Source organism: Solanum pennellii, chromosome 3 (genome assembly GCF_001406875.1).
Source record: "Solanum pennellii chromosome 3, SPENNV200".
NCBI lineage: Eukaryota > Viridiplantae > Streptophyta > Magnoliopsida > Solanales > Solanaceae > Solanum > Solanum pennellii.
The window spans coordinates 69,441,092-69,465,522 of NC_028639.1; the positions used below are offsets into that span (position 1 = coordinate 69,441,092).

Here is a 24,431-nt window from a genome sequence, read left to right on the forward strand (position 1 = left end):
TATTTAAACAAATGGTCATTTAAAAATAATAAAATAGTGGAGGAAAAGAAAAAAGAATTGATAAATCACAATCACCATGGATTTACTTAGGGAGGAATTTTATTTATTTTTATATAAAAAAAACAATCAAAATTTACATTTTATGGCTTTTGTGACTATTTAATTAGTAGTAAAGTGTTAAATTATAAAATAAAATTATATAATTTCGATGTAAAAAATTATAATTACCTTATTATCTCTGTATAAAACTTAGGAAAAATGTTATTCCCTAGATTATGATTGAAATATCAGAGATACATCTTAATTATTCTAAAGTTGTAATAACCCTGAATTTTTATATATATATATAATTTTGTGCACTTTTTTGACTTACGTGACATACAAATATCTCTCACCCCCTTCAACTGCGTAGAGTCACGGAATGTGCCACGTAAGACAAAAGATGTATAAAATTACAAAAAAAAAAAGTTCAGGGCGTAATAGTATCATATTTTAGTTAAGACGTTGAACTTTGATCATAGTGTAGAGAGTAGTTGTGCATTTTTCCTAAAATATATTCCATTTGACAAGATTTTTTTAAAAAAATTACTCCATCCGTTTCAAAAATAAACTTAAAACAAAGTTTAAGAAATAAAAAGAGAAGTCATTTTTTTAAAACAAACTAAAAAGAAAGAAATGTCATTCTTTATGTAAGGGAGAGATTATAAAATTGAGAGTAGGAAAAGGACAAAATGAAAAAAGAATTACAACGTTCAAAATTAATTCTCATACCAATAAAATAAGTATTTAAATAGTCGATTAATTGTTTTATTACGAAAAGACTGAAAGAGTGGATGTGTTTAATTTTTCTTGGAGACTAAAATATTAAGAACAGTGCAATTCGTATGAACCACAAATTCTACCTACAATTGACTATTTTGTGATATTTTGAAACTAACACAGCAGACAGGCAAACGGGTGCAATAATATTGAGCCGCCTATAATGCCCACCTTGCAATCAATTCTCACGTCCTTCATTTCCCTTTTATGATAACGATTCAAATATTTTTATATTCAGATGTTTAATTAAATACGAAATTTAAATAATTATTTAAAATTATTATTTAACTTAACATTTGTATATGTAATTAGTAATTGTATTTTAATTTTGCAAAAAATATTCATAAAACAACATGAAGAGATTATTGCAATATCATATAAAATGATTATATTAAATAAATATTTAGTTATTACTATGGTAGACTAATGAATCTCTATTAATATTATTATATGTATTTGGAAGTTTGTAATGACAAATTTATTTATAAATTAATTTAATCGGTATATTAAAATATTCTGATAACTTATTTATAAATTGTATTTGCTCATTTGGTAAAATTGATAAGTTATACAATTTGTGATGTTCTTTTCCTTCACACTCCCCCTCGGCCCTCACTCCCACCCCACATGAGGTATCGTGAAGTAAGATTTCATTACAAAAGGGGTACTATAGTAATAATACGGTGTTTTAAAGGCAAGGGCGTGAGATGAGACATTATAATCTCATGTACATTAAATTTTATAGATTTATTATTAATTAACTTCCTTTCAATAATTTTACAAATAATTTTTTATGAAAAAACTATAATATATAAAAATTATATTATGATTTTCATTTAGAATAAGTATTGATAATCTATAATAAAGAAAAGAAGTATTAAAATTACGATTTGAGAAATAATATTACACCAATAATAATAAAACATGACTATACAAATATATAAAATCTAATATCTTAACTTTCTAATAATAAAAGAATCGATCATTTCTAAAAAAATATATATATATCACACTATACAATTTACCCCTCCCCCCTCCAACCCTAAAAAAAAATAATCAATAAGCTTACAAGTATTATAGTATAAACATCACACTTTCATGAATAAAAATAAAATTACTTTCTAATAGTTAAATAAAATATGATAATTTTGAGACACATGACAAAACCAAGATCAATGATAAGTGAAAAAGTAAATTTCGCTACATATTTTCAAAGAGAAATGTTACGTAATATATAATTGTCTTCATAGGTTACCAAATAGTAAATATGTGATACTGCATTTGTTGTTTGAGTTACTCTCAATCTTGTTATCTTTATAGATTAAAAGTTGCATATCATTAATTTATTCAAGAATTATGAGGTCAACAATGTTAATTAAAGATTTTAACATAATTTATGTAAGATCAGTTAAGCGAGTCCCAAGCGTTGGGTGTTGGGCGTGCTTAGGGCGTACGATCGGACGCTTAGGTGGTAAGTATTGTATAACTAAATCCCACACTTGAGTCTCGAGGCGTTTTGCTAGAACCCCACCCCAAGGCAAACCCTAAGGCGAGTCCCAGAAGAGCGTTTTAAAACACTGGTACAATATGTCACTTCCATATTTGCTAGGTTATTCTGCAATTTAATTCCCTTCCATTTGGGCCGGGTGCCATACAATAAGACATGTGAATCTATCTATTTATTGGGCTGGACTATAGTCAGTAGGAAAGCCCAAATATTACAGTGACGCCGATGGATCTATTCATTGGGCTGGACAGATTAATCGGAGTGGGCATGAAATGAAGTCGGAAGCAAAACAACAGGAGCAGAAGTAGAAAGAAAGCGAAAAAGGAAAGGTGTTTTCTCATACTCTTGACTAAGAAAAGTGAAAGGGTTTAAAGGAAAGTTCACCTTGGTCCATTTCCAAGTCTTGTTTTATAACTTTATAAGCTTAAAAGTTCGTTTGGATTGACTTAAAAAAAATAACTTTTAAAAAATATTTTTTAAAATGCTGAAACTTATTTTTAAAATAAGTAGTTATGTGTTTCGAAAAAAGTGCTACAGTTGCAAAAAAAATTGTTGATGTATTTGATAAATAAATGCTGGTAAAGACTTTTTTAATCAAAATTTCTGAAATACCCTTAAAGTTGTTAACATGATAAAAATTTAATTAATTTAAAATTATTATCCTTAAAAAAAATTAAAACAAAATTATTTTATATTTTACATCCATAAGTAATAATATTTCCTATTATTCATATATTTCTATATTATCACAAATTTTTATTATTATTATTATTAATAATAATAACAAATTTTTATTATTATTATTATTAATAATAATAACAATAGTAATAATAATAATAATAATAATAATAAAAACTAAAAACGAAAAAGGTAATATACTTAATTAATATAAAATAACTTTTAAGTTTGAAGAAAAACATTCCTCACCTACCTTTTAACTTTTGAAAAGTCAGTTTAACCAGCTTTTAAACCATCCAAACAAGCTCTAAATCTAAATTAGTATTCTTCACTTGTTTTTTTCTTCTTCTTATTTTTGTCCTTTTTAATGTAGAAATAGGTACTTCAACACTTCCTTATCATAATCCAAATCCTAAAAGAATATTTAAAAGCAACGAATACAACACAACTAGAATCGGTCATTCACACAAATTGTTAATCATTGTTACTATATTGAGTTGATTTTGTAATTTTTCCGCTCAAATATGAAGAAAATCCGAACACAAAGATGGAGAAAAGATTATTTTTCAGAAAATCAGAGAAATACAATTTTCTATTTCGACATTTTCAAGTTACATAAAGAAACAACACAACAAAATCAACAGAACTTGTGAACATACGTTCACTTCTTAATGATGTAAAATTGGACCAACCCTATACAGGGTATTTTAAACAAAAAGTAATAATTCATATATCTTCAACTTTCATAGTGTTATTTTCAACCTCTCTTTAATCTGACATTTCATCATCTTCGTCATCTATTTCTTCAATCCTCATTTTCTTCACTGCTTGAGCAGCATCATTCCTTGGCCCATTAGGTAGCTGAATCAGTACATCAGATTTTTGTCCAGTAGCAGCATTCACAAGCCCTCCATTATTCTCCACCCTATATGTTAGATCTTTCCCGCCACGTCCGGCATCTATGTACACGGTCGAATTCTCATCAATCTCCTCCTTCACAAGCATCTTTGATAACTCCGTTACAACTTTCTTCTCCAACCACCTCCTAATAGGCCTTGCACCATACACCTGAACACCATTGATAACAAAAGTTAGTACAACTACATTCATCACACCGATGAAAATGGATCTTCGAGTTAAATTACTGGATATCAGTACTTACCGGATCATAGCTCTGAGCAAGTATGACATCTAATGCGGCCTCTGTGACACCCAAAGCAATACCCCTCTCAGCTAAACGGCTTGCCACATCTTTCAGTTGGTGACGGCAGACTTGCCTCAACTGATCGTGTGATAAAGGATCGAACACCACAATCTCATCGAGCCTGTTGAGTAACTCGGGCTTAAATTGCTTCCTCACCTGTAACGAAAGAAGATGTATGAGAACCTGTTGTTATAACTAACAATGTGAATAATCCTTTTGCAGCAAATGTTGGGCGTTCTAACATACCTCCTGCATGACCATTTCACGGGCCTTCTCCATGGTACACTTGCCACTTAATCCTGACAAGAGATACTCTGCACCCAAATTTGAGGTCATAATGATCACAGTGTTGGTGAAATCAACAGTACGACCTTGACCATCAGTTAATCTTCCATCATCCAACACTTGAAGCAAGGCATTAAACACAGCAGGATGAGCTTTTTCCACTTCGTCAAATAGCACAACACTGTAAGGGCGCCTCCTTACAGCTTCCGTAAGTTGCCCTCCTTCCTCATGTCCAACATAACTGCAGACACATAAAAATATTCAGCATTACCCCTAATATGGTTTACTTGTAAAACTGTGATTAATTCTACTATACTTTAATGGTTAAGGGTCCTTACCCTGGTGGAGCACCAATCAACCGGGCAACAGAATGTTGTTCCATGTATTCGGACATGTCAATTCTGACCATCAATTTGTCATCATCAAATAGCTGCTCAGCAAGAGCTTTAGCAAGTTCAGTCTTTCCAACACCAGTTGGCCCCAAGAAAAGGAATGAACCAGTTGGTTGCTGTGGCCTTCCTAATCCAGCTCTAGACCTCAACACAGCCTCAGCAACAGCTTTAACAGCTTGATCTTGCCCGACAACTCTTAGGTGCAATCTATCAGCAAGACCAATCAATTTCTCCTTCTCATTCTGGCCAAGCCTAGAGACAGGAATACCAGTCCAGCGACTAACTACTTCCGCAATCTGATCGGGTCCGACAGTCTCTGTCAACATTGTACTCTCATCTGTGCTACTCTCAAGATTTGCTATTGCAGTTTCTACTTCTTGGATGGCACCGTATCTGAGATCTGCTGCTCTAGCAAGATCATATCTCCTTTCAGCTTCTTGTAAAGCATATGTAAGTTCATCGCGCTTTTGCTTAAGCCTTCGAAGCTCATCAACCCGTTCCTTTTCTTTCTTATACCTCATCATCAGAGGCTGGAGTTTGTCCCTCAAATCATCGAGCTCTTTCCTAACCTGAAAAGTAATTTATATTATTTCTACACATTCTCTACACAAGTTCTGAGAATAATAGGTTAAAGCATTACTGGGATATAACACTTACTTCAACAAGTCGAGCCTTGCTAGCCTTGTCTTTTTCCTTTTCAAGAGCATGATGTTCAACTTCTAGCTGAATCCTCTTCCTTTCAAGATTATCAATTTCTTCTGGCTGGCTATCAAGTTGCACCCTCACATTTGCACAAGCCTCATCAACTAAGTCAATAGCCTTATCAGGCAAATGTCGACCTGAAGTAAGAATTTACACATTAGTTATCTTTGTATCTAATATATCTAACAATAACTAGTGAAATAATGGTGAATCAACAAAAGTTCATACCTGTAATGTATCGAGCTGAAAGCTGCGCTGCAATAACAAGAGCCCTATCCTGAATCTTGACACCATGATGGCCTTCATACTTCTCCTTCAACCCTCGAAGGATACTTATGGTGTCGGGAACGCTAGGCTCAGCGACATATACCTGCTGGAAACGCCTTTCGAATGCAGCATCTTTCTCCACATACTTCCTGTACTCTTCCAGGGTTGTTGCACCAATGCACCTTAATTGGCCCCTAGCAAGCATCGGTTTGAACAAATTGGCAGCATCCATTGATCCTTCAGTCCTACCAGCACCTAAAACCAAGTGGATCTCATCAATGAAGAGAATTACTTTCCCTTCTGCATCTTCCACTTCCTTCAGAACAGCCTTCAACCTCTCTTCAAATTCACCTCTGTACTTTGCTCCAGCAATGAGTGCTCCCATATCCAATGCTATAAGCCTAACATCAGCCAAATTGCTTGGAACGTCCCCTCGAACAATCCTTTGTGCTAGCCCTTCAACTACAGCTGTTTTACCAACACCAGGCTCACCAATAAGCACCGGATTGTTCTTTGTCCTCCTCGATAGAATCCGAATTACTCTTCGAATTTCTTCATCCCTACCAATCACAGGATCAAGTTTTCCTGCCTGTTCCACAAGATCACGACCATAGGTCTTAAGTGCTTGGAATGTAGTATCCCCTGTAGCACTTTCCACTTTCTTTCCATCTTTTCCTCTAAGTTTCTCAACTTCTGATTTCACTCTTGCTGCACTAAGACCAGAGTCTTTCAAAAGATCTGCAATTTGGGAATCTTCCAAAAGGCCTAAAATCAACAGATCAACCGCCAAATGACTGTCACCACGAGACTTCTGCAACGACTGTGCTCGTCGTAGCACCTTAATAAGCGAAGTACTTGCTGGAACTTGATCAGGTGCTGGTGACTGAGAAGGAATTTTCTTCTTAGCTTGATTGAACACTCTTTCAACACCATTGGCCGTCTCTTCACTACCAGCAGCATTGACAATTGCTTGCCAGAATATGCCACTGTGATCAGATAATAAAGCCAAAGCCATATGCAGAGGTGTCAACTGAGCATGCCCTGCTGATACAGCCAGTTCATGTGCCTCAGCAATAGCCTCATTTGTCTTGTGAGTAAATTTTTCAGGATTCATGATGAATTACTCTGTCTTTCAATAAACTGCAACAACACAAACACCACAATGAGAAACCATAAAACCAATCTAGAAAGCAAAAACTACGAAAACCCAACTGAAAACAATCATAAGAAACCAACTTATTCACTTATATCAACTAAACCCAACAAAATTTATAAAATTTTAACAATGATCAATAACAAAACCGGCTCATTTCTCCAAACCAACTCAATCACCAAAAAAAAAAGAAACTAGTTCCATCAAAACCATAAAACCGATCAACAATGCATAATTTCTCATGAAATAACCAAAAACGCCCACAATTTAAAAAAAAATCTCAATGCACTTATTTTGAAAAATATCCATTTGTTATAAGAGATCTATTTCCACAACTCAAACCCACCCCTAAATAACATTAACACGAACCCGTAGAATAACATAACAACAACTATATTCAAAAGAGATCATTTCCACAACTCGAAAAAAAAAAACTGAAAATCGAAGGGACATGCAAGCGTACCTTTTAACAGATAACAAGAGAATTCCTTTTGATTTGTTCTTGGAATAGAATCAAGTGTGTGATTTCGAGTTTCGAGTGTTTCTTCTTCTGTAGTTTTTTTCTGTTGAGAAGTGAGAACGGAGAGAGGTGTTTATGTTAAGGAAAACAGAGAGTTCTCGAAGTTTAAACGATGAGCCTAGAACTTACCAGAATAAAAACAAACCAAAAAAAGAAAAAAAATAAATGCCTGGAACTTACTCGAAATATTTTTTACTCCATGACTGCACGTGGCAACGTATGATTTGTGTATCTGGTGACTACTAGACTGATCCTGGAATATAGATTTTTTAACACCCATATTTTGCATAATTCACTTTGGGTCCCATACTTATCGCGAAAGAATTTTATTTTTATTATTTAAAAAAAAAAATTATTTTGCAAAAAGAAAAAAATCAAGAGGAATTAAGATGATGGAAAATAATAATTTTTCATTTGTAGAAAAATGAAAAATGTCACACATGTGAATTATCGACTTCTTCCGTCTCAAACTCAGTCTATGTAGTGATATTTTATTTTCTATCGGACTTATTTGATCTAAATAATATTCGTTTGATGAGAAAATATAAGAAATAAAAAAAAATGAATAATCTATAATTATTTATAGATTTTTATGTAGTTATGGATTATAATCATATTTATAGAAATAGAATCTCTACTATTGCCTTTGATCAAATATTTCAATTCTTTAATGAACTATTCGTGAAACCTTTATATATATATATATATATATATGTTTCGGTCATTAGAAGATTTTTTTTCTTTATACGATTAAATTTAAATATTGAATTAATTTTTTTATATATATATAAAGTATGGTTTAAACTTAGAAAATGATTGGAAGGTATGAAGTTTGGATTTTATGCATCTTACCAAATAGGTCTGAAGATTTTGACCAGAATTTTTGGTACTCTAATAAGTAGTTAATAACCAAATATTATTTAAAAGTAAATTTATAGCCACTCGTTGTATAGCAACCAAAAAATTAGAATATTTGACTCAGCACTAAATCACTAAAAATATTACGTCGCTTAAGTAAGGCTAAATAATTTACTAAGGCTAAATAATTTACTAAGTTGACGCAATGACATATGTATAAAGATATTTACATGGAAATAAAGATTATAATACATGGTGTATTATAAAATAAAATAAAAAGCACATGCTGTGATCAGTTTTCAATTAAAGTAAATTGTTTTAAGATTGCCTGAACTTATAATACATGATTAGTGGATTAGGAAAAACAGAGAGGACCTATATGATAATCTTATGAAACTGAAAGGCAAAAACTTAGCATTTAATTTAATTTAATGTAAAGGCATACAAAAATAGTCCTCCTTTAGAATCGTATATTGAAAAATAAAGAAAGAGAATCTAATCATAGATTTTACTTATACTATGAAGTATGAACCCATACAAAATCTAAAAGGACATTAATATGACTACTCAATTTTCTATAAATTAATTCTTTTCATTTAATTTAATGTAAAGGTGTGTCTAAAATAGTCCTCCTTTAGAATCGTATATTGAAAAAATAAGGAAGGAGAATCTGATCACAGATTTTACTAGTACTATAAAGTATGAACCCATACAAAATCTAAAAGGACATTAATATGTCTACTCAATTTTCTATAAATTAATTCTTTTAATTTAATTTAATGTAAAAGACATTAATATGTCTACTCAATTTTCTATAAATTAATTCTTTTAAGTTAATTTAATGTAAAGGTGTGCATAAAATAGTCCTCCTTTAAAATTGTATATTGAAAAAATAAAGAAAGAGAATCTGATCACTGATTTTACTAGTACTATGAAGTATGAACCCATACAAAAGCCAAAAGGACATTAATATGACTACTCAATTTTCTATAAAATTAGGAACATTTTGGTCAAATTTTTGGAAGGTTAAAAGTGCATATTTAAAAAAATGAAGTGTTTGACCTAATTTTTGAGAGTAAAGTTATCTCGAGTAAAGAAATGGTTTTTTTCAGAAGTCAAAAGAAGAAACAAATTATGGGTTTTCTCGTAAACACCTTTTTCTCAAAACATTTTTAAGGAAATACAATTGAAAATACTTCTTAAACTTGATCAAACAATACTTCTGCTCAAAAGTGTGTATTCATTTAATTTGCCAAAAACATACTACGTGGTATTTATTACCAAAAGTACTTTCAAAGTAAATTAATGTAATAATTTGATCAAAAAGATCATAAATAAATCTAAATTGTGAAGCCTAACTTCTAAGACGTATATTAGAAATTTGGTAACTTCACATAAGCAATTCTCAACTTCAATTTCAAGTGTCTGAAAGTTTGATTCTGAAATGATTGAACACTAAAACCTTGATGGAATAGTGAAGCTCATGGGTTATATCAATCTGGACATAGGTAGTTTGCATCTTCGTCGATATATCTATTTCATCGCGCCTCTCTCAGAGATGATTGCCAAGATTGTTGCACTTTTGGTGCAGGTAGAGATTTATCCGGCAAGAGATTTCCCTACCTTAGGACCGTTACAATTACGATCAACGTTCACCAGGGAGACCGTTTTGAAAGATTAGTTGAATTTAACTGAATTCTGGGTTGTTCCATCAAGTAGAGGAAACAGAATGAGGGACAACATCAAGCAATCACATCACTAACAATAAACAATTGGAATATAATCACAAAATGGCTCAACAAAACTTGACTAAAACAGAGAGAACGAAGCATCAAGCAAGAGCACCCACATTGAAGGTATCCTCCTCTAGACGTTTGGATACCTCAACCATCCAGTGGTTCTTTGAAGCCAGAATAAAATCAAGACTTACCCGATTATAAAGAATCAGTTCCACATGATCTCTGCGGGAACTTTTTTCAGAAATTAAACTACAAGAACAGAAACCAAAAGGTCTTTCGTACAGTTCAGAATAACTGCTGAATTGAGCAAGGGGGAAAACTGACAAACAAGTAAAGAAAAGACGACAGCAAGCTGTACTAAGTTTCAAGTTTCATTTATACATAAATAGGTCACTGCTTAAAAAAACCCAGGCTATCCATCTTAAACAACAATTCATACGAAAGGGAAGAAAAAGGTAACACCAGTTCTGCTACGGCTCATTGCCAAATTCAGTATGAGAAAGATATCTGAAAGTATAAACCTAAGGTAGGTCGGTGATGTATAACTGAACAACATTCAGGCTCTTGATGCCTCTTTTCAAATCCCAGGCTTCCGAACGTCCCATTCCATCCTATGACAATCTCCTGTGCAAATTTGCTAGGCAAATGCAAACCTGAAGCAAGAAAGGTTGTTCACATTTCAAACTTCAGTCCAAAAAAAATCTAGTGTGCATGCAGCTTTGTGAAAACTAGAACAATAGGTCTTTACAGATAAGTTTCATAGCAAATTAAAAGTATAAAATATGCTCATACAAAAAGAAAAGCATGCACCTCACCAACACTCCTAACTCTTTCTTTTTGAGAATGAACATCATTTGTAACTCTAGATAGTATACATACAGATATAACCATTTAGTTATACTAGAACCACTATGACGATTCATTAACTGATGGTAATTTTAATACTACTACTCTACCACAAAGAACGTGCAGCCACAAACTTTTTACTCCCTCAGTTTCAATTTGTTTGGTTGTTTTTGACTTGACTATGGAGTTTAGAAAGTAAAGAAGACTTGTGAAACTTGTGGTCCTAAACTAAAGATATGTAAAATGTACCAAAATGTCCTTTAACATTGTGGTTTTAAACATTTCATTGGAAAGTTGAAATTAAAGAATTGCCAAGAGAAAGAGGCACTAATAAGGAAAGTAAGACAAAACAAACTGAAACAAAGGGAGTAAATAACAAAAAGTTCTCCAGCTAAAAATTTTATGTCTTTGGATGGAAAACAATAATTGCAACTAGTCTGCAAATCTCACTAAAAATCCATGCACTTGACCTAGTTCAATTGCTACAGCCAAACACCAGCAACTATGCATAAACTCTAGTATAATCAATTTACAAGAAAAACAGGTTGTTCAGCAATTAATCTTTCAACGGATGCAATAAACTTGAGATTCAGTAGAGTTGAAGACAAAAGATGATGGGGCAAAACAGATCTCCAGAGCAGAAACATGTATATATGCAAGACAGAAATACAACTCCGCACGTCATACATTCATAAAAGAGAAGCCTTGACATATATCACAGAAGAAACATGGCATAGAGGGAGCTTAAATTAGTTCACAACCAACACTCACTTGTCTAAGATTCCACGCCATTAGATTTTAATCCTCATCGCTGTCATAAACAATTGCCATTCTGCGATGAGCAGCTGGAATCTTCCTAGGAGGAGATTCTTCATCTGACTCAATCCCTTTCCGCTTGTGACTCGATGCTGGTTCCCTTAAATTTTGCTTCGGCTCCTGATGAATTTTGAACCACAAAAAAGAAGGAAGAAAGCAAGAGAAATGGAGTAAATGACTTTAACAATCAAATTTCAGATAAGTAAATTCATCAAATTGCATGGAGCCGGAATCCCAAATTAATGATTTAGCATGAAAAGAAGTGTTGACCAGCGCAGAACAATTCTTTTAACCATAATAGAGAACTCCAAAAAGAACTGGAAGGTACGGGTAGAAAGAATATTTCTGTGATAGATCAACTTTAGTGCAGGTAGGACATAGCATGTTAACAGGGGACATTCTGGTTCCGAAGGTTTGAAATTGTAGAATGATTTCCCTGTAATCTATGCTACCTTCCAGTCTTCCCTCTAGAAACCAGACACCATAAAAGTGTGTAGCCTGCCTCCTGCTGAGGTGTGGTTTTTTAAGACTCAGATTGTTAACAAGGTATAATCCTATTTGAACTACTTGTTGTCAACCAAATTAGAAACTAGATTGAAACATGTATAAGGTCATTGAACAATCAAATTTTAAAGGGAGATCCCCTGATTATTGCATTTGATGACTCCAAACAGGACTGACTACCAAATATGGTGGTCATGATCATGTACTCAGAAGAATCAAACTTTAGAATAGAAATTAAAGAAAGAATGCACAGGAGGAGAGTGAAAGATACAGAAGGCAGGAAATTTTTCAAGATCAGTGCCATAAATAATTTCCACCTTCCAGTAAAATCTACAGATTCATTGACTTGCTGAAAAGATATCGTTCTTTTTTTTTACGAAGGTAACAAGTTTGTATATAAATCTTCAGCACTAAGGCTGGGATCCCAAAAATTTACAACATGGAGCTACATACTAATGAGTAGACTAGGCTTAGCAAATATAAAAAGAAAAACTATCTCGAGGTCCTATTTCATCTTAGGAGGATCCTAAGATGTCTATAATGTCTACAGGATCATCTATATGCTCAGAACTACACCAATAGCATGAAGTGATTTAATGCAGTTTTTTTTAATCCTATGTAAAGGGCTACTGATACTTCAAAACATCTTAAATTCCAAATGGTCCATCATATCACTGCTGAGACAATTCTCCATCTGTTTTTGTCTATCTGCCACTACCCTCATTGTTCCAGCTTACTAGAGCCTGACCTTCTCTTTCAAGCATGGTACACCTTATGCCCCTGAAGCTAGTGAACAGTTCTCTTCTTCCAAATGATCTCGTTTGTTTTGAAGTTAGATTCCATTTTCTCCCTTCCATTATGTTTGTGTACCGAAGTGTCCCCCTTCTCTCATCATTTGATGTTGCTAATGCTGTCTCAGCATGAAAATAGGAGCACGAAGCACTGGACACGCATCTTCATCTGGACTCTTACTTAAAGATAAAATTCATTGAAGAGAACTTCGCTAATCATACTGAAACTATTTGGGAAGAGGTAAGAGTAGAGATTGGGCCAATTTATGTGCTGGTGGGACTGGGGACTGCCTATAATAGCACTCATTTGCTTAGGTATGCAATCAATGATTTGGAAGTTAAAGAGGGTGGCAAGCAGTGTAAGATATGTGGTAGATAAGGACAAAAGTTAAATTTCGGCAATTTAAAATAGCGCTTCAAATTCTATATTATTGTTGAAGAAGGACTACATTGAACTTGGAGTTCTACGACAAGAGTGACGAGCTGGTAAGCACCCTCCACCTCCAACTATAAGGTTGTGGGCTCGAGTCACCACGTGAGCCAAAAAAAAAGTGGGAGCTCCAAGGGAGGGTGTAAGAAAAAAACTTGGAGTTCTGCCTTTCACTTCAAGAACTTTTCGTATACACCGAACTTGACGCATTTTTCATTTTATTTAAACGAAGAAAACTAGAGAGAAAATTGCATAACCACACATTAAACCTAAGTTGCTCGAACTCGGGTGCGGGTGTCCGATAGGGTGTGGATCTAGAGGCCGGTTCCTTCAAAATTCGGGGTATGGATACGAGTGCGGGAATGGGGATCCGCCTAAAAATAATTAAAATATCCAAAAAGTAGAGTTATAAAACCTAAATATGAGATATTATGTGGAAAACTCGAAGAGAATTATGGAAGATGATTAAAGGAAGAGGAATGATATTGAATTTTTATATATAAAAGGTATTCAATCTTTTTCAATGTCATCTTAGCTTTTGTATTGATTATAGAAATCATTAAAACTATCCAAACTTTCCCCATCGATCTTGGTCGAAGTACCTAAAATCGATTGACCAAATCCGACACGACACCCACACCCACACCCATGTCGTGCGACACGCATGTGACACCAAAAGTGAAGAGTCTGAGCGACTCAGCATCAAACTACCTATATACCTAAAACAATTTGAAAATCCATACAACAAGGACGAAGTTGCAATACATTAAAAGTAAGCAGCGAACTCAAGTAGCCATGTCAAAAAAATATGAGCTCAACTATTTCAAAAATCAATATAGCCTTCACGTAACACCCCTCATTTCATCCATTTATTTTAAGTCTTCACATTTTTTTCTTAATAGATAGAAAAAAATTTTAACTTGTATATTATGTTTAAGTCATTCTGATTTATCTCCTCAAATAACTACCCATTGCATATGACGACCTCACTAACTTCTCCAAATGGAAATTTGCACCTGCCGGCACCCGCAATGGTTTACTCTTGTTTACTATTCTTGTCGAGGGTCCATCGTAAACAGCCTTTGTATCGCTACAAGGTTTGCGTACGCTACACCCTCTCTAGACCCACTTATGGGGTTACACTAGGTATGTTCTTGTTGTACTATTGTGTCATCTAGCATTTCAAAACCTAGAAGTATGGAGTGGAAACCCATCAATTTCTATACGCATGCTATTATAATTGATCTCTACTAGTCTTACAAAATCCAATTACTTTTTCATGAATATAAATTCAACCAGCATAGGAAGACTAATAACCTTAGGAAAATGTGACCATGCATCAAAAGCATGTAATTTAGAAAGAGTTGCATTGCTTAAGAAAAGCCCTTAGGCCCTCGATGCATGGGACAAGCGACCGTAAGAAAATAAAACACCAGGAACACGAACACCTAATGAGATATCCATCTCGTAAGTGATTATACGGATCGCACTCATCATCCAATATTCTTTTTCTCTTGAGTATAAATAAGCCAACCATTAACCAAAAAAACGATATTGCCAAAAAAAAGGAATAACAGTTTCAATTTCCATCAAGAGGACATTTATTGTTGTCGAATAACTCAGGCAACTTAAATGCATTAAAGAAAATTATTTTGCTCATGCAAGGACATTTATTGTTATCGAATAACTCAGGCAACTTAGATACATTCAAAAAAATTATTTTGCTAATGCGATGTAGGGCACTTTATTTTCAACTCTAAAGCACTAGAGAACCAATTTCTGCTGCTATTGAAATGAGACCTAGGCGGAAACTACTAATACTGCATTTTGTTCATGTTTTCCTTTGTATTGTCCTCTTCTGAGCTTATTATTTAACATAATGACCTTTGCCTGAAATTTTAGTGTTCAGAATGAGTTCTCTTCATGAGAAAGTTGATATATGGATTATGTCCGCCTATTACTTTAACTAAACCTCGTGATTTAATTTCTCTTTCTAGACACATCCACGGTCAATGAATCAAACCATTTGTCTTGAGACCATATGGTAATGTACCCCACATTTCCATGAAATAATGACCGCCAAAATTGCTACAGCAGCAAAGAAACAATTATTAAGTATCAAGCTGCATAATTGCTTCAAAAGTTGATCTTTTTCCCATTAAAATCATAGGTCCAATAAGGTAGAGTGAACAGTTGAAATCTTTTACGGTGCATCTTTAATGTAAATCTTCTTAGTCCATAATAGCTCTACATACCAATTCTACACATTTAAGCCTCGATTCAAACTAATTTCGAGTTGGTTGCATAAGTCTTTTATATCAATCTCGTCCCTTCAAACCTTATTAAGAGGATTCATAATAGTCAAAGTTTTTCAAAACTAGTTGTCCACGTACCACCAAGGTCTATCGAAAACGACCTCTCTACCTTGCAAAGGCATGCGCCTCCGCGTACACCCCACCTTCCCTAAACCCCACTTGTGAGATCTCACCGGATTTTTGTTGTTCTTGTGGTTGTTCACATACCAAAATCATCTTTATATGGCTTCGGACCAACAAGTCACGTTGGTAAAATTAGTCTCCACACACACATATATATATATACATCTTTTTCTAACCTAAAGGGATCGACGAACAATAAATACCAAAGCGATCAATGATATAATTGTAATGCCCCATTTTGGGAGGCGCTGCATCTTGGAGACGTATAGTGTGTATACAAACACTTAATCAGAAGTTTGATACAGTTAGTTTTCTTTTAACATTAAAAATAACATCCGAGCCAACTTGTGCATGTCACGACTAATTTACCGATTACCAGCTAACTCCAATCAATACATGTATCGAGTTACTTTACTCACCAAGGCTAGGACAGACGGAAAGATAACCCTGGAATCTACTCTGATTCTATTGTTCGTCAGAAAAATGAACTTCAACCAGAAGTTCATAGGTTAAATTGCAAGGCAAGTTTGTTCATCAGAAATATTTTCTAAGTTTTAGGAACAAAAACTCGAATTCAGAACGAGAATTTCTTCCAAAGACTCTACCAACAAAAATTGCCTTTTCAAAAAATTTAACACTTGAATAAGTGTTTTTATAAGAAAAGCACTTATCATCATTAAATCAGTTCTAATAAAAATATTAGTATTTTCAAAGATTTGAACACTAGATGAATAAGCTAGATAAGGTAACTATCCTTTTGAAATCCAAGCTGACAGCTTTGTAGCTTTTGTCATGCTCCTAGATATTTAATTTAATACGACATAACAGGTTTCACATTTCGAACAATCCTCTCTCCAAACTATTACCAGCCAGAACCACAGAAAAACCAGATATAGCAGTTGATAGCTTGTAGTGCCACCAAGTTGCGGCAAAAATGTAAGGGAAAGGGATATGGTCATATGGCAAGCAGCCCATTTGGTCTTGAAAGTCTCACCAACATATTTAGCAATCATTAAGGTCTTACTCAGAAAGTCCAGCTGAGGAAGCCTTACCCTGACCAACATGTTTATAAAATTATTCTCAAACAAATTACTGAGCAGAGAACATCTGACACGTATTCCCTGGAATATGGCATGCAGAGTCGAGCACTAAACAAATCTTGTTGAACCATCTCACTAACCAATATGAGAAGGCCTATGTGTCTAGAAAGTTTACAACAGTACTGGGACAAGAGTTTAAAACAGGCAGATTAAGAAATACCAAACATAAGTAAGGAACTTCCCAGTAAAAGTTTAAGCTTCTCACAGTTACCTATTAATTAAATGCCACACATGATCAAGAAGATTCAGATGGTTTATAACTAGAATATGAAGAACAGCTTCCTACCTCCTCCTGTTCCGACTCTTCATCATATGCTTCTTCCTCCTCACCCTGATCACGCTCTTGCTCTTCTTCATATTCCGGCTCCTCCTGAACAGCCCTTCTACGTGGTGGAGACCTCTCTTCCTCCTCTTCTTCCTCTTCGGTTTCATACTCAGACTCCTCCTTCTCGCTGTCATCAAAATCAACAGGGCGTCGAGAATGCTTTGGAGCAGGCAATGATGTTTGCCTAGGAATATCTTTCTGACAAAGGGGAGAATCTTCATGTTAGCTGATAAAGTAGCAAAAAATAACAAGAAATTTCTTTGATTCCACTTGACTTCTGCACCTTCTTTGCATTAATGATTCGTTTCTCAGCTTGAGCTTCCATTTCTAAGTCTTCATCAAAGCGACGGCGAGCAGCAGACCGTCGAGAGTCGTAGTAATCAGTATCCTCTTCCTGATAATGGGAGAAAATTCCAATAGGCAGATAGGAAAGATCAGAGTGGCAACTTTTTCTTATGAAATGCTGAGTGGTTCAACTAATGTCTTCCACAAGGCAACACTTAAATAAATATTAAAACGTGTTTAACAGATAATCCACCCACTTCAGAGCAAGCAGGAATCAGGAGGTTTCAATATATCATGCCACTGAATAATGCTTTCCTACAATATGCATGACAAATGAAAAAATATATATCTAACCTCCTCAGGCCCATCCTCCAAGAAACCAGGAGAGAGTTGGCGCTCCCTACGTAACGTAGGCATGTATTTTCGGCTGACCTTCTCCTTTTTCCGATTGAGGAGTACACCTGCCCTGATTGTTTGGCTTTCAGCCTTCATAGACAAAAAGAAAGTCAGAGTCAACTTACCAGCTACAACGTACCAAGAGCAAAATAAAATCCATTACTCATCAATTTTACCTTCTCCTTTTGCTCTTTCTCCCTCTCAGGGTCAATGTCGGTGAAACAGTTCTTCACTTTGTAAACTTTCTTATGACGTGAATCAACAAGGGCAGTCAATAAACGGTGCGAGTTTGATGTCAATGATGAAGGCATAAACCTCATCTTGTTTAAAATTCTCCCTTGTGATTGTAGTATTCCCTGCGAGTTGGATGTTTATGCTAAGGATCACAATGCAATAAATGTTTCATAAAGTACATAGACTATAGGTATTGAGATAAGAAAAATTTAATAGTATTCAATAATAAGAGGGAGACATGCAGCCTAACTTTTGTAAAAGGAATAACGATCACAGGTTGAGGGAGGAAACTGGCAAACTGTCTGAAAAGTTGAAGGGAAAGGAGTCTTCAGGTGGCAAGGAAAGATAAGCACAATGTAGGGACAGATTAAGAGGGGAATTCACATGTGTTCAAGGAGTTTTGTGTAAGGAGACTGCCGAGAAAGTCAACAACTTATTTCTTCATTGCAAGTCGCAGGCAGGTTATGGAGTATTATTTTGAACCTTTAAAGCCTAACATGGGTCATGCCAGGCAAGGTTTCTGAACTTCCCAGAAGCTGGGATTAAGTAGGATTAATAGCGCTAAAAATAGGTGTAGGTGGAAACTCATCCCAGCATGCATGTGGTGGACAATGTGGAAGGAGAGGAACAACAGATGCTATGAAGGTGTAGAAAATGAAGTGCAGAAGATCAAGCTTAAATTTATCTTGCTGCTCTGTTTTAGGTGTAACCAGTTTTACTCTTAATGATTCTGTGTCTATTATTGATGTACTTGATTCATTATAGACAGAGATAGAAGCATTCTAGAGTCCATTTGGTAAATATGGTTACAGCACTACCTAAAGTACTGTTCTGGATACATAATTGTTTGTTAAAAAAAAAAATTGTCTGCTGATTTGAAGATAGGACCACTATTTTCCCAGAAATTTTTCAGCCAAAGTAACTAGGATTTTGCATCATATATGACAATAGACATGAGATTTCACCTTTCCATGTCTAAGAAACAGGTGTGAATGATCTTGCTGCGCATCTTGGGTAGATATGTCCAGAACTTCATTTCCAATCATTAATTGCACACTGCCATCAGACCATTCCACAAAGCGAGCATTGCTTTCTACCTACATACAGAAACATCCATTCAGTCAGTAGCAAGAAATGCTAAATGAATCAGAAATTTTCTTGATCTGTGAATCCAAACTCACATAAATATTGAAGTGTTATCAAAGTATGATCAATGATAAATAACTAACAAGCAGTCCACCTTGTAGAGTTATATAGACATGCAAGTATCTGTTTCTACTTTCTATGTCAGTCTCTATGACCAAAACACAATGTTTCCTTTAAGACATAATCCTTGCTCTTTTTTTGCTGAAGGGGGATTTTACTTGTCATTGCATAGTCCAGCGTTGAAAGCTTTAGCTCCAACATAGACATCAACGCTATTTGACCAGCCACCGAATACATTAAATTCAAGATAACCTATTAGGTTTTTGTAAGAAAGACTAGACACATAACCTATTATTGTACCTCCTCGTTTTCTTGATTTCATGTTCATTTGATGTTACCTTATGCCTTTTGTTTCTTCTTTTTTCCCTTTTGTGCTTGTCACATTATTTATCTTTCCTTTCACTAAGATTTTTTTTATAACTGTGATTCTTAGTCAGCTTGCAAGCACCTTGACTAATTCCACGGCTACTTGCTACTCATAACTCTTCCCCCGGGGCTTGGACAGATGTGAACCGCAAAAAGATCATGCTTCAGTTGGGATTGAGATTTTGAACCCGAGAACCCCTTTCAGAACCCACTTCTTTGACCACTAGGACACACTCTCGAATTTTTCCTTCCATTAACATTTTGATAATTTTAATTATTATGTGGAATTAACACTTCAGAACAACAAAAGTTCCATTTCTTGTAAAATAAGAAAGTCTCCTAGCATCATCAGACAACCATGCCGTATAGCTCAACTTATACTGATGAATCAAGCACGCAACATAAACAAGTGTAAAATTCACATACAGTTGTTGAGCCATAGAGCTCAACTTACACTGATGAATCAAGATGAGATGATTTTATGATCCATCCCCAAGCATATATGTATAAATGAGTTTATTCAAAATTCACTTGCAGTTTTCTTTTTGGAGAAATATAATTCACTTACAGTTGTCGTGCCATCAGGCTTCCTAACTTTCCTCCATCGAACAATGTTGTTAACTAAGCTGAGGCGCTTCTTGGATCCAGATTCATCAGTCACGAAAGCATCTTCTTCAACGTATGTCTCTGGATCAAAGGGCTTGGGATCAATGCCCATTATGTTAGAAACCTTGATCATGCTCATCTGCATCATAAGAAAGTAAACAAGTAAAAAGTTCAGGATTAAGCACCAAATGATATTTTTCAATCATTAAGGTTCGGGTTGATAAAAAGGCGGAAACTATAATGACAAACATGAATGAAGTTTTAAATATATGACAACTCCACATGAGCAATAGCATCATGTGGACCAATTGAATTTGCTAGTTATAAAAAGAAACAAGTGGACACAGTTTAGCCTGCTTAGAAGTTTCTCCAATAGAAGCTTAAAATCTATCCAAGGTTTTCACAGCGGATAAGACATAATACCTTGGATTTAAAGAATCCATGTTAGAAATTGGACAACTCAGCAGCAAACTAAGCAGGATGTGTGGGGGGGGGGGGGAGTGACACAAAATACTGCGGAATTACATCAGTAGAAACAAGAAAGAGTACTGACGTTGTCTGAATAAGTTGGTGGTGGACGCAATGGGATCTCCAGCTCTAATGGGGGCCCAACTGGTTTTTCCTTAATTTTAGATTCCACATGCTCTTCTTCAGACTCGTATCCACCATCATCTTCAGGTATTATATCTTCTTGCTGCAATTTGCCGTAGCTAGTTTCTTCATCCATTAACTGCAATGAAAAATATTTTAAATCCCTAAGTGAGCCAAACAACTACTAAAGTTGAAATGTGTAGCACTTGTACAAACATTTTGCTCCTCGTCAATTTTATTCCGAACGACATAATCAGCCTCTTCTTCATCCTCTGAATCCCCAAACACATCACGAATCTCCGGAGCAGAGGATAAGTGAGCCTCATCTTTCTCTTCCCCAGGAGATCTACTGCAAAACAGAAGATCACTGTGATAAAAAAAAATTGGATGCTAAAAAACAACGAAGAATTCCATTTTCCAAGATGAGAAATCGAAATTCCACCAACCAACTTATGCAACCAAACCTTTTATAATATGTTTTTTGCTATTGTCCACATGCTATTTGATATCAAATGATATGAAGATTTTACAATAAATAAACCCTAGCAGAATCAGCAATTAGCAGTTGCAATAGGACTCATGAACTGATTATGAGAATACCACAACATAAATCTACATTCTCCCTGAGTAAAAACATCAGGAGGAAGGGGGAGATAGTAGAGACAGGAAGGAACAGCAATACCTTGGACTTCTTGCTTGATTTACTTCCTCGTCTTCATTGTCACCATAGTGGTTTTCCTCAGATCTTTCTGACTCACTGTCAATTACATCCCGCCTCCTACTAGTCACTACTCTTTGACCATATTCTTCTTTTTCATCACTCTCTGACTCTCTTCCTTCACTTTGTGCCCTCTGATCACCAACCTCTAGTTCCTGAGAACTCTGATCTCTTTCACCCTCACTCTCTCCATGCCCAGGATCAACTTCTTGCATTTCACCTTCACCTTCACTCTCCATCTCAGCTTCCCCTTGGCCTTCTACTTCACCTTCACCATCACCATCTCCTTCACCTTCACCTTCACCTTCACCTTCACCATCATCATCACCTTCACCTTCACCTTCCCCTTCACCTTCAATATCAACTTCTCCTTCCCCTTCCCCTTCTCCTTCGCCTTCGGGATCCAAGCCTCCATCCCCGTCATCCTGAAGAAGAAAAAAGCAGCAAGGAACAGTTTCAAAGTCCAAATGTTATGTAACCAAACACAGAGAAGAATGAAAAATGTGAATTCCAATTCCAAGAAGCAAAGGTGACATTGACTGGAATTATGAAGCTTTTATTTTGTTTGACCAAGACATAAACACATGAGAGCATGTTAGATCACTTCAAGTAATGTCCTCAAGTAGAGGGCTGAAACAATCAAAGAAAACTACAGTACTATGGCCCAACAAATCTTCATATAAGCAATAAGACTGCGCATCAGAGATTATCATCCACGATTCCAACCATCTGTACAAAATGTATATACCGACAACTATAGGAAAAGCATCCCCTAATTCTTGTTTTCCAAATAGGATTCAACTTTTACAAATTCATTCAATAGGAAATTCAAAGCTAACACTATAAATAGTGTCTCTTTCATCTTTCATTCAGCTAACATGCCATAGAACAAGTAAGTTCGTTCAAACCACTGAACTGGCTACACATATTCAAGATTATTCAAGATTCCTTTTCTTGATTTTTTTTCCCTTCATGCAGCAGTACTAAATTGTACTAAACCTGTTCATTTATCCCTTCAAAATCATTCTTGTACCCTTAGAACCAATAAACATACCTTATATATAACCTATTAGGGCCAAGTTCAAAAAATTCAGCAGAAAATCAAACAAAAACTTATAACATTCATTCACCGACTAAAAAATCAACAAGAAAACAACTCGATTAATCAAAAACATCGAAATTCAGATTAAAATAAAAAAGATCGAACAGATTATTCAAAATTCCTTTTCTTGATTTTTTTTCCTTCACATTAGTACTAAATTGGAGTAAAGCCCTTCTAAAATCATTCTTGTACCCTTAGAACCAATAAACATACCTGATATATCACCAACCAATTAGGGCCAAGTTCAAAAATTCCGCAGAAAATCAAACAAAAACATATAGCATTCATTCACCGACTAAAAATTCAACAAGAAAACAACTCGATTAATCAAAAAACATCGAAATTCAGATTTAAAAAAAGGAAAAAAATCGAACCGAAGGCTGACGATTGGATTCATGTTCGGATTCAACCTCCTCTTCTTCTTCCTCCTCCTCTTCCGATTGGTCACCGAACAGGTTTTGCATCATCTGATGCCTCTTCTTCTCTTCACCCACCATGGCTCCTCTTTGCTTTCTCTCTTCAACTCGCTGCTTTTTTAGCCTTTTTTCCTTGAGTTTCTGAACACTGTTTTGTAACGCCTCTCACAAACTGTGTGAAGCTGAGTAATATCACACCTGTATTAGGAGGTTTCCTTAAACTGACTGACGGTCACATATAAAACATGACAAACCAATGATAAATTTAAGAAAATATAAAATAATTAGGTTTTCCAATTTTTATTTGCTTGTCTTTTTTATATTTGTTACAAGCGGTGACCCATTGCGTACTTTTCACACGTAGCATCTTAAGCGGTGACGGAGATTGTCTGCGAGCGAAACAAACTGTGGGTCCCTGTTTGTAATCTGAGTTGGATTTATTCACAACAAAGTCAAAAATGTTTTCGAACTTATTTTGGGCTTTAGTTCTTTTAAGGAAAAGTCATAAATGTCCTAGCGATCGTTTAGTAAAATGCATTACAAAAATAATATATACATTAATTTTAAAGATTATTGTATATAATAGTAAACTAATAACATAAAATAAATAGAGTAAGTTATGATTTGAATTAATTGTGCTCCATAGCAAACGTTAACCAAACTTTGTCAGTCGCCTCTCTCCCAAAAATCTCGCTCGCCACTCTCTCATTCTCGCTCGCCACTCTCCCTCTGCTCGCCTCTCTCGCTTTATACAGAGAAGTATATAATTGTGTTTCTATTTTGTATAAAGCGAGAGAAAATTGTATATACACGTGCAAAAACATATATATTCGTGTTATACACTTAATTATACAATTTACAAACATTGTACTTCAATTCAATTGTAGAAAAATGCAAATTTTATACAAATATTGCAGCGTAAAAGGGCCAACAAATTATACAATTGCAGTGAAATACAATTTTCTCTCGCTTTATAAAACAAAAGTGTATAAATTTTGTTTCTGTTTTTGTATAAAGCGAGAGAAAAACATATATCTTCTTCCTATACACTTATAATTATACAATATACATACATTTTACTTTGATTCAATTGTATGCAAAACAAATTTTATACAAATATTGCAGCGAAATAGGCAG

The 24,431-nt window shown here is 34.8% G+C and overlaps 2 protein-coding genes across 4 annotated transcripts; both read right to left on the reverse strand.

Annotated features, from left to right (window-relative positions):
• Positions 1 to 3,552: 3,552 nt before the first annotated feature.
• LOC107012582 (chaperone protein ClpB1) lies at positions 3,553 to 7,624 on the reverse strand. 2 transcript variants are annotated; one of them, XM_015212458.2, is made up of 7 exons: positions 7,471 to 7,624; positions 5,816 to 6,994; positions 5,543 to 5,724; positions 4,832 to 5,454; positions 4,455 to 4,734; positions 4,167 to 4,364; positions 3,773 to 4,072 (listed from the first exon to the last, which is right to left on the reverse strand). In XM_015212458.2, the coding sequence occupies exons 2-7, from the start codon at positions 6,966 to 6,968 to the stop codon at positions 3,773 to 3,775; spliced, it is 2,736 nt and encodes a 911-aa protein (XP_015067944.1). In that variant the 5' UTR covers positions 6,969 to 6,994; positions 7,471 to 7,624. The 2 variants fall into 2 exon arrangements, with proteins under 2 accessions (XP_027770925.1, XP_015067944.1); XM_027915124.1 differs by lacking the exon at positions 7,471 to 7,624 and having other exon boundaries at positions 3,553 to 4,072; positions 5,816 to 6,968.
• Positions 7,625 to 10,426: 2,802 nt separating this feature from the next.
• Positions 10,427 to 23,468, reverse strand: LOC107014729 (protein LEO1 homolog). 2 transcript variants are annotated; one of them, XM_015214778.2, is made up of 12 exons: positions 23,253 to 23,468; positions 21,741 to 22,201; positions 21,275 to 21,404; positions 21,021 to 21,197; positions 20,430 to 20,606; positions 19,255 to 19,386; positions 18,232 to 18,411; positions 18,014 to 18,145; positions 17,658 to 17,768; positions 17,336 to 17,572; positions 11,742 to 11,906; positions 10,427 to 10,777 (listed from the first exon to the last, which is right to left on the reverse strand). In XM_015214778.2, the coding sequence occupies exons 1-11, from the start codon at positions 23,373 to 23,375 to the stop codon at positions 11,769 to 11,771; spliced, it is 1,998 nt and encodes a 665-aa protein (XP_015070264.1). In that variant the 5' UTR covers positions 23,376 to 23,468; the 3' UTR covers positions 10,427 to 10,777; positions 11,742 to 11,768. The 2 variants fall into 2 exon arrangements, with proteins under 2 accessions (XP_015070264.1, XP_015070263.1); XM_015214777.2 differs by having other exon boundaries at positions 21,275 to 21,407; positions 23,253 to 23,467.
• Between the last annotated feature and the right edge of the window lie 963 nt (positions 23,469 to 24,431).